Genomic DNA, 10,331 nt, shown 5'->3' with positions numbered 1-10,331 from the left:
CATCCATCCATCCATCCATCCATCATCCATCCATCCATCCATCCATCCATCCATCCATCCATCCATCCATCATCCATCCATCCATCCATCCATCCATCCATCATCCATCCACCCATCCATCATCCATCCATCCATCATCCATCCATCCACCCATCATTCATCCATCCATCCATCCATCCATCATCCATCCACCCATCATCCATCCATCCATCCATCCACCCATCATCCATCCATTCATTCATTCATCCATCAAGAAACTCATCTGGTTTTCCACATTAACAGCCTTGTTTTCTTGTTTTCGATGGTAGGACAGGTGACACCAGCTGCAGGTGAGCACCGACTCCTCTCCGACTCACCTGGCAGGTGAGGAAGTCGACGATGCTGCTGATGCGTTTGGACGTCAGCTGACTCTTGGCGGAGTTCCTCATGGACGAGTCGAACAGCCCCAGGAACTGCCGCAGCGACGTCTGATACATGACGTTCACCAGCGACATCTCCACCACCAGGAAGTAGAGGATGCTGCCCCTGGTGGCCACCGGCCGGTACTCCTCCCTGGCCCGGGTGATCTTCACCTCCGTGTCCGCGGCAACCGACAGCTTCTCACTCACCTGGAGGACAGGTGAGTGAGAAGCTAGTTAGTAGATATATGTGAATGGAAATGAAAGAGGAAGTGATGTGCCGCGGCTCAGTTCGTCACCGCTTGGATTTGTTTCTACAGTTTCCTGAAAAGTGAAAATAGAAAGACTGAGCAAAGCAAACACTGGTTTTAAAGGTGAAACTTTAAATCAGATGTTGCACATATATTCAACAAACAGTATTTAATCCTTTACTGAGTCCTGATCTGTTCTTCTGTCCGGCGGTTAAAGCATTCATAGGAGAGCTGCTAGAGCAGTTTGTGTGTTGTTATACACGTGTACATACGTTTGGTCTGTTTTCTTGTCAAATACTAGAAAGCCAACCCCAAAGACCAACAAAACCTGTTTTCAGTTTCCCAGCATCTACACAAAACTCAAAGTCACGCAGCAGGAGGCGCCGTCGGTGTTCTGGTTTGGTGTCAAACCCAAAGCATGGAAACGGGATCATTTGTCATTTGTTAGCTGAACTCTTTGTGCAGCTCATCGAAGCTAAACGCTCGTGTCTTCACGCATCCCGTCACGCTTCATTCAACACGCACCTCCTGAGCCGTGCTCTTGGTGACCCGGAGGACCTGGATCAGGGACTCGTCCTCCACCAGGGAGCCCTGGGTGCTGGTGAGCCGGAGCAGCAGGCTGTCCTCCAGCTCCTGCATCCTCCTCCTGTTGGACGTCACCTCCTCCAGCAGCTTCACTCGCTCCGCCTCCAGCTCCTGACCAAGTCAAAGCCATAATCTCGTAATAGCACTGTTTAAAATCAGTCAGAACACGGTCGGCGCCGACACAGTTCTGTGGAACCAGGTCTGGACTGACCAAAGCGTCTCCAGTGCTGGTTACTTAGGCCCAGCCGCCACCCACCTGCTTCTCCAGCAGGATGACTCGGCCCAGCAGCTGGTCCTCCAGGCCTCGCCGGGTCACCGTGAAGTCCACCACCGCCGTCCGGGCACTGACCTCGGGGCTGTAGGCCGGGTTGGCCAGCTTGGTGGTGATGTACAGCCTGAAGCCCTGCATCACATCCACCTCCTTATCTCCAACCTTCACCTGCACGAGGAGCAGCAGCAGAGACCGTACCGACACTTCAGTCTGGTAACATCCTGGCTTTACTCTTCTCTGCTTTAATATCCAGATTATTAACATTTTTCAGCATTAATATCAAGGTTGTTCTTAATTTACTGTGTAAACATCCAGATTATGAAATGAATGAAATGAAAAATGAAATGAAAAATACTTTATTTATCCCAGAAGGGAAATTCAATCAATTATGGACACTGATGTGAGTTTATATCCATTTTTTAAAACTCTTTGTGCTTTAATATCCAGATTATTAATACTTTGTGGGATTAACATCAAGATTATTGACACTTCAGTGTGTAAATATCCAGATTATTGACATTTCTTTGAGTTAAAATTCAGGTTTTTGGCACTTTTGAGCATGAATATCCAGATTCTTAATATTCTTCGGCATTAAAAACGAGGTTTTTCTTACTTTAGTGTGTAAATATCCAGGTTATTGATACATCTCACTCCTTCATGGAGGAAAGCTGCAGGACAAGCTTGAAGAACAACAGAGGGATGAATGAGCTCAGCTGCTGTACCTTGTAAGTGGATCCGGACCTGATGTAGTTCTTGTCCAGGACGTTGTCCAGGACGGGGTCCAGCTCCTCCCCCACGTCCTCCAGCAGCAGGGGGCGCCCCAGAGACAGACTGTCCTCCAGGTGGGAACGGAAGTATTTGTGGTTCAAAGACGTCACCTGAGACAGAGAGGAGAGCCCAGGTGAGCGGTGGGCGTGTCCTGGGAGGGGCTGGTTCAGGCGCTCCTCACCTGCAGCTGCTGTTCCCGCTCTCGGTTCTGGATCCAGGTCTTGGCCTGGCCCTGGGGGTCGATCAGCAGCGGGTAGCGGGACGCCTTCGTCACCACGATGCCGTTCTGCACGGACAGGTCGTCGCCGGGCAAACCCTGCAGGTTCCACTCGCTCACCGTGGCGCCGTCCACCAGCAGACCAATCACGTTCAGGCCCTGTGCAGCAGAGCCCAGCTCAGTTTAACCGCCCGGTTACGGCAGAGATCCAGCACAGACACGCTCACTGAGTCCTGATACAGAGAACAAGTCAATCAAACAGAAGACAGTCTGCTGGTAAAACCCGTCGGCGAGGTCAGGAGCAGAATCCTGTCCGGAGCACCAGTTGGTTCGACACATTTAAAAAGTAAATCCACTCCATTTTATCGGCTCGAGGAGTTTCTTTATTTGTCTTTCATCAAGTTTTGGTAGAAGCTTGTAGAAGAGTTTAGATTTTTGATAGAAACGGATCTAAAACCCACCGTCCATCTCCTGAAACCATTTCTGAATTTTCTCGACCTCTCTTTCTTTTAAGTGCTCCGGCTACAGGTGCTAGCTGTTTCTGGATAAGCTGGTTTCTCGCTGCAGGAACTGGTTTCCAGGATCTGCTTCAGGATTTCTGTTGGTGATGTTTTATCCAGCAGCTTGCCGGGTGAGCTCACAGGAATCCGCCTGCAGCAGGAGCTTTCTGAGAGTTCCTGCTGCAGGCGGTTCCGGTGGTTGGAGCAGGTTCAGAGATTCAGATGAACTACGACCTGGAAAACGGCCTCCAGAACATTTTACACCTGAAGATGTTTTCATTGAGTTGTATCACTCCTACTGACACGTCTGTACTTTAACATCCAGGTTTTGTTTTTACTCTTTTGTGTGTTCATAGAAATTTTTTGCACGTTTGTGTCTGATGCTAGTGAGACGTTCAGAGAAGGGTTGAGCGTCAGTGAGGGGACGTCCTACAGGGCTGAAGGGGATGCGTTTGTCCTCCATGTCCTTCTTCCACAGCTCCAGCAGCAGCCGGCGGTACTCCTGGTTGAAGGGTCCGGCGTAGGACAGGAAGCCCGTGGACAGAAGGACGTCCCCCACCAGGTTTCTGATCTGAGTCTGGAACCCAGCGCTGCTGTCGGTCCAGCGGACCTGAAACACAACAGACCGGGAGCTGCAGGACGGATCGACTGGCTCTGGACCAGAAGGACGGACACCAGAGGAGGCTGACCTTCTCTCCTCCCAGCCCGTCGATCAGAGCTGTGGCGTTGGACATCTTGCGGCGGCAGGTCTGGGCGTCGTCCTGCAGGTCCTGCTTCTCCTTCATGGCAGCGTCGTAGAGAGCCTGAAGGTCAAGTTCAGCGCAGCTCACTCACACGTTTCAAAAAGCATCTTAGCATTTCAAACTGTTGCGAATGAAAACAAAAAGAGAGAGAAACTCCTAATGAATGGAACAAGAAGGTGATAATAAACCAGAACTCCATCCTGGGACCGGTTCCCCTGTAACCCAAACCCCCATGCCCGCCCTCAGGAGGGGGTCCAGACTGCCGGGTTCTTCCCTTCCTGAGCTGAGCGCTGTGAGCTGACACATGTTGTGAATGCGCTGCATGAACAAAACTGACCTGGACAGACTGTAAAGAACAAACATCTGTGGTAGTTTTCAACAGTCGAACACGTGTTTGTTGTGTCTTGTATAATCGTATTCAATAATAAATCACATGCTGACAGCAAAAAGAAATCCCAGAACTGTCACTAAAGTCCACGTGAACAACTCAGCTGTTTCTACAAACAGTCATTTATTCTCAGCACGTCACCACGAGATGTTCTGCTGGTTGTAAATGAGGACAGATAATCCCAGAGTCACCGAATCATCTGTAGCTGGAATCAAATGTTAAAGTGACGCAGGTCGCTGTGGTCTGACAGAACACTGGGAGCCAAACGGAGGCCGACCACTAGAGGGCAGTGACACAGGTCGGCGAGACCGACAGCAGGTTAGAAGAAGCAAAAGACAACAAATCCTACAAGCAGAACATAAGAAATCAGATATTATGTGTGTTCACCTGCACAGCGTCCAGCTCCTGCTGTTTAGCGTCCAGCTGATCCTGAGCTTTAGCGAGTTCAGCCTGAGCAACCAGCAGACGAGCCTCCTGCAGGGCCAGGTTAGCCTGCACACAAACACATGGTCACGCTCCATCTACCAAACTCCAGACATGATGTCTGAGCCTCTGAGTCTGTAGACAGGCTTCAGCCCCTGTTAGTGACTAGAAGGAGACTAGAGAGGGAGGCCACCAGGACTCCTATGACTCCTCTGAAGGAGTTACTAGAAGGAGACTAGAGAGGGAGGTCACCAGGACTCCTATGACTCCTCTGAAGGAGGTACTAGAAGGAGACTAGAGAGGGAGGTCACCAGGACTCCTATGACTCCTCTGAAGGAGTTTCCAGCTTCAGCAGCTCAGATGTTAGAGACTGTTCATAGAACAGCTGTTGTCTGTTCTCGTGCATGTCCCTCCCACAGTGGTCCAGTGTTCAGCTGGTGTCCAGAAAAACCAAAGAATGTGAAACAAAGCACTTTATTTCTGTTTTCAACATAACGTCTGTGCTCTTGTTTCATTTCCGCTCAGTGTTTCCACTCTGGTTTGCTGAAATGTGGAACAGACACAAGTGGAGAAGCTCAGACAGTGAAGGTAGACTTGGAGGTGACTCGTTGTGTCCACGGGTCATGTCTGGGTTACACGCTGTTGGCTCTCGTGTACACACAGCATTTGTAGCTGTGGACCAGTGAAGGCGGGCTGCTGATGTGCCTTCTTAAAGCTGCTGCAGCATCCAGCGGCTGAAGGTCCTGAAAGCTGCACACAGAAGCCTCAATTCTCCGTCTGTGGATCAAGTTTCAGTGCCGGGATCACACGGTTTGGATTGTCCTGCCCCGACACCACCAACAAAAACACCATGCGGTCGCCTCGCCAACACTCTGGCAGTTACCTTCAGAGGCAGCACCTCCTTGTTGATGCTGAAGAAGTCCACCATGGCCTGGGTCCAGGAGCAGAGGCCCGCCACGTTCCCGCAGATCCTCTTGGCCGACTCCATGTTGTAGTCGTCCATGTCCAGGTAGGGCGCGAGCAGCTCCACCACCTCCGCTGTGATGGAGTCCTGCAGCACAAACAGGACAGATACCACTAAGTCGTCGCCCGGACCGCCGACGCTCCTGCACAAAGACAAATCAAAGTGATAAGAGAAAGGAAAAGGTCGTGCAGGCGAGTCCAGACGTCCACCGCAGCGTTTTCCGGCTGCTCCTGGAGGATCCTGAGCTGCTCCCAGGCCCGATGAGATACTGACCCACCTCCAGTCAAGTCCGGGTCTCCTCACTTCATGTCTGAGTGCAGCAGGAAGCTTCAGCTATCAGAGGAGTCCAACCAGCACCCAGCCGGTCCAGTGAGTCCTCCACAGCCGGACCTTCAGTAAGATGAATCTCTAACATGTTCTGATCTGAATGCTTCTGGTTTCCTGAACTGAACACTCAGAACAGAAATGTTTGTGTCATAAACATTTACAACTGAGCCATTTTGGATGTTGGAGTCATTTTACACAAATATGAAGTTATTTGTTTGTTTGTTTGTTTGTTTGTTTGTTTGTTTACAGAGTAGCTGCTGCTCGCTGTGGTAAACAACGTCCACATCACAAATCTGTATCCCCACAAACAGTCCTCTGTTGTTTCCCGGTGCGTGAATGTAGAATCATCCTTTCACTGTGTTTAAATCAGCTAAAAATACCCCTCATGTCAGGAACCTGCTGCTCTTCCCGCCCCAGCGCCTGTGTTCTGCCCTGGACGTGCTGTCTGCGGCCCATCGGCGCTCTTCGGGGGTTTTCCAGCTCTTTAATCCTCAGCTTAGCGCCTCCGTCAGCGGGTCAGAAGATGAGAAGGGAGTTTCCCTCCAACACTCGCCGGCCCACAGATGCCATCCAGTCGCCGCCTCTTCAGCGCCGAGGGAGGCTTCAGTGGAGCGGCTGTGACCGACCGCGATGCCGCGATCTCATGTTTAGAAGACGGAGCTCCAGCTGCTGCCCAGTTAGCAGCTAGCAGCTTTAGCTTCCAGCTCCGACAAGAGGCTGGTTCTGATCCGATCTCACAGGCGACGGTGGCATCTTCAACTGATCCTCAGAGTCTCTGTCATGGTCCTGTTGCTGCTAAACTCCCACGATGCTCTCTGCTGCCACCATGAGTGCACGACAACGACAACGACAACAACCACACACTGAGCAACACAAAGGAAGCACAAAACAATGCAGACAAAAAACAAAATGACAAAATCTGGACACAAAGTGACTCAAAATGGCAAAAATCGAGACACAACAAACGAGAGGCAGAGAAACGACACGAATGAAACACAACCAAGAAACAAAATTAAGAAAGACGAGACTCTTAATCACAAAAACAACAAGAGTGAGACAAAAAGGCAAAATGAGACAAAAGAGCGCCACAAACGCACAACAAAACTAGAAAAATGATCGACACGTAGTGAGGAAGCTGAAAAACTGACGCAGCAACACAAACGTCACGAACTAGAGACAAAACGACAACAACGAGACACAAAACTACACAACGGATAAAATAACAACACAAACCACCCACGAGGGAGCAGTTTGTGGTGAAATAAACGAGGGTTAGAGGACCTTGCTGAAGCTGAGCAGCTGGTGGAGGAAGGACGAGTTCTGCATCAGCTTCATGGCTTCGGCCCACGAAGGGCGAGGACACGGGCGCTCAGGGTCGGCGGTCACCGGCTCGATCTGAGGACACGTCAGAAGATAAAAGCCTCAGAGACAACGAGTCCCTCAAACATCGAATCCCCAAAAACCCCTAAACCCTCCAGCAGAGTCCGAAGAGACGCCAGAATACCAACGCCTCCGGAACAACAAAGACAAGCCAGAAAAAAAGAGCCAAAGTTAATAAAAAAGAGCCAAAGTTAATAAAAAAGAGCCAAAGTTAATAAAAAAAGAGCCCAAAGTTAATAAAAAGAGCCCAAAGTTAATAAAAAAGAGCCAAAGTTAATAAAAAAGAGCCAAAGTTAATAAAAAAGAGCCCAAAGTTAATAAAAAGAGCCCAAAGTTAATAAAAAAGAGCCCAGAGGGTGCTCGGGGTTTGGAGGCTGAATGCGAAGCTGCGTGAGAACGTCTGAGACCTTCCTCTGGAACAGCAGCAGCACGGCGTCCATGATCCTCATGATGAGGTGAGGAGGTTTCTGCAGCTTCCTGACGGTGGAGATGTCAGCAGGTCTGATGGTCTGTGGACAGAACAATAAGGTCACATCCTGACCAGGAACTCTGGGCCCCTCCGTCGCCCTCTGCTGGTTCCTCCGGGCCGGGCGGAGGAGGACGTTCTCGTACCTGCAGTGCAGCCTCGGCGGCCTCCAGCGCCGGCTTGGCCGCCTCCAGCTTGGACTCTGCTGCCGTTCTGTCGGCTTCGATCTCGTCCACGATGAGCTGAGCTTTGTCCTTCACCTTCTGCACCTGCTGCTTCACCTGAACACGGAGCAGAGGATCCATCAGGTCAAACCCCAGAACCCTGACCCTGTCAGGTTGTGGTCTGAAGCATGCATCAGCCAGAAGACTCATCATGACGTCTCCTTTACAATAATTAAAGAAGAGCAGAAGAATTAGAAGAGCAGAATCAGATCCTGTAAAAAGCAGAAACACAACAAATGGGAAGCTGCTGCTAATCTGGACCCTCTGAACTTCTGCTCCCGTCTCATGGTCCTTCACTGAGCTTCATGTTTCACTAAAGTCCTGCAGCTCTGAGGAGCAAAACCAGAGGGTCCAAAAGCAAAAGGAAGTAGATTCAATCAGAAGTTCTCATCAGAATGACTAAATGTTCTATCCTCCAGAAAACGGATTTCTAGATCTGCTGTTTTCTGCTCGTTGGGCCTCGCTGACGGTGAAGATCTGCGTCTACAGCAGCAGCACCTTCACATAAGCAGACAGCTTCAAAAAGCACAATAAGAATGTGTTCAATCAAACGTCTCGAAGGACAGAGACGGTGCGTCCAGGTCTATCTGTGGACACAGTGGGACAGGCTGTCACTCTCCAGAGAGCTGGCTCGGTGTGTCAGGAACGATAGAACCAGGAGCTGCAGACGGCTGCTGTGGATCAGCTCCAGACAGCCGGTGCCGAGTTCAGAGCTTCAAGCTGTGAAGCTGCCAGAAGAAGTTGAACCTACAGCTGAATATGCTGGAAGCAGCCGAGCAGAGAGCAGAGAGATGTGTGAGTCAGCGTTGTGCTTCGGTGTCGACCTTCTCAGCAGCCTGAGCTTTAGCCGTGACCTCCTGCAGGACTCCTTCTGCCCTCCGGGAGGCGACGGCGAGCTCCTGCTCCTTCAGCAGCAGCTGGTCGGAGAGCCGAGACACCTCCTGCTCCGCCTCCATCAGCTTACACAGACCTACACGGCAAACACACAACTTCCCGGGTCACTCTGTGTGTCTGCGTGGCCGTGCTGCGTGGCGCCTCCCCTCCCAGACCAGCCTCACCTGTCTTCATGCGCTCGGCCAGCGTGCCGACGTGCGCGATCTTCTCGCCGTAGATGACCTTGTAGCTGTCGATGAAGGACAGGAAGGACTTCGGCGTCACGAATGTCGGGCGGCGGAAACGCTCGAAATACTCGCCGCACTTCTCGGCCACCAGGTCCTGCAAGAACATTGGTCGGCCGGTCAGTCGGCCGAACGCGCCCGTGACACGCACCTGATCGTGGCGCCGCGGCTACCTGGAAGGTTCCCATGGCGACCACCACGCTCCGCCTCATGTCCTCGGAGCAGCGCAGGTCCTGGTACTGAGAAAGGAAGTGATGCGACACGGCGGTCAGGGCGTCCCGGGGCCAGCGCTGGAACCAGTCCACGGTGCAGCCCGACACGAGACCCGGGAACTGTTGAGCAGAGGTCAGGGGTCAGAGGTCCCGTCAGAGCCGGGCAGAACCTGTTAGAACTGGGTAAAACCCGTTAGAACCTGGCAGAACAGAGTAGAACCTGACAGATCCTGTTAGAACATGTATCTGGGCTTTGGTATCATCGCTAACAGCTGTGTGGATTCGTCCTGCTGATAGAACCAGAACCAGAACATCACACACTGCTGATGGAGTTTACAAATAATCACCAAACTTAGACTGCGACTGTGTAAAACCCGTTAACGAAACCAGAACACAGATTTAAATGAGCAGCGTTCGAAGTCCAATGACCCGTTCAAACCGTGAACGAAGGTTCTACTGTCAAATCCGCCGGCGCCACAGACTTCCAAATATGGTCGTCCTGCCGACTTCCCATTCGCTTCAATGGGGATTTTTCATGAAACCGTGAGATGAGTTGCGACCAACAGACCAAGCGCTGATCACGACCCGATCACGACCCGATCATCATGTTTTTGAACGGATCACCCTGCAGATCCCAGACCTGCAAGCGCTCTCGTCAGGTCCAGAGCTCGGCCTGGAGACCCTCAGCAGCGTCTCTGCAGAAGACTCTAGAAGTCTCGGCTGATAAAACGTGTCGGTCTCACCTTCAAGGCTCGAGTGCGAAACTTCTCCCCGACGGGCGAGAAGCAGAGGACGACGTGGAGGTTGCTGCGCACTCGGGACAGGAAGAAGTCGTGGAGGTTCTCCGGGGTTGGAGCTCGGCGAGGACTGTGCCGCTTCATGACGGGAACCAGGTCCTGGCCGATGTCGTCCAGCTCGTCGCGAGCAAACAGGTTGGAGACCTCGCCACTCGCCAGGACGTTGTTCATGTACTCTGGAGGAGAGAGGTTGGAGAAGCTCAGGACGACATCTGCTGTCCTGCTCACAGGTTCAGAAGACCTGCTTCACCTCAACACCTGTCTGCTGGCCGTGTGGTCATGTTGTCTGTTGACTTGTT

At 51.6% G+C, this 10,331-nt stretch overlaps 1 protein-coding gene across 1 annotated transcript in view; it reads right to left on the bottom strand.

Annotated features, from left to right (window-relative positions):
* Positions 1-10,331, bottom strand: part of dnah5l (dynein, axonemal, heavy chain 5 like) — a 77,617-nt gene that overhangs the window by 11,432 nt on the left and 55,854 nt on the right. Inside the window, exons 68-83 of the mRNA XM_008295638.1 lie at positions 9,979-10,208; positions 9,197-9,355; positions 8,964-9,120; positions 8,730-8,875; positions 7,828-7,962; positions 7,623-7,724; positions 7,117-7,230; positions 5,428-5,595; positions 4,509-4,613; positions 3,680-3,793; positions 3,424-3,600; positions 2,455-2,649; positions 2,228-2,383; positions 1,491-1,673; positions 1,175-1,345; positions 357-608 (exon numbers count right to left, since the gene is read on the bottom strand). Coding sequence (XP_008293860.1) covers positions 357-608; positions 1,175-1,345; positions 1,491-1,673; positions 2,228-2,383; positions 2,455-2,649; positions 3,424-3,600; positions 3,680-3,793; positions 4,509-4,613; positions 5,428-5,595; positions 7,117-7,230; positions 7,623-7,724; positions 7,828-7,962; positions 8,730-8,875; positions 8,964-9,120; positions 9,197-9,355; positions 9,979-10,208 — 2,564 coding nt within the window. The remainder of the gene's footprint in view (positions 1-356; positions 609-1,174; positions 1,346-1,490; positions 1,674-2,227; positions 2,384-2,454; positions 2,650-3,423; positions 3,601-3,679; positions 3,794-4,508; positions 4,614-5,427; positions 5,596-7,116; positions 7,231-7,622; positions 7,725-7,827; positions 7,963-8,729; positions 8,876-8,963; positions 9,121-9,196; positions 9,356-9,978; positions 10,209-10,331) is intronic.

The sequence above is a fragment of the Stegastes partitus genome, unplaced genomic scaffold, assembly GCF_000690725.1.
Source record: "Stegastes partitus isolate 25-593 unplaced genomic scaffold, Stegastes_partitus-1.0.2 Scaffold1062, whole genome shotgun sequence".
Taxonomy (NCBI): Eukaryota; Metazoa; Chordata; class Actinopteri; family Pomacentridae; genus Stegastes; species Stegastes partitus.
The sequence above is the reverse complement of the archived record's forward strand: the minus strand, read 5'-3'. Positions and strand labels throughout refer to the sequence as shown.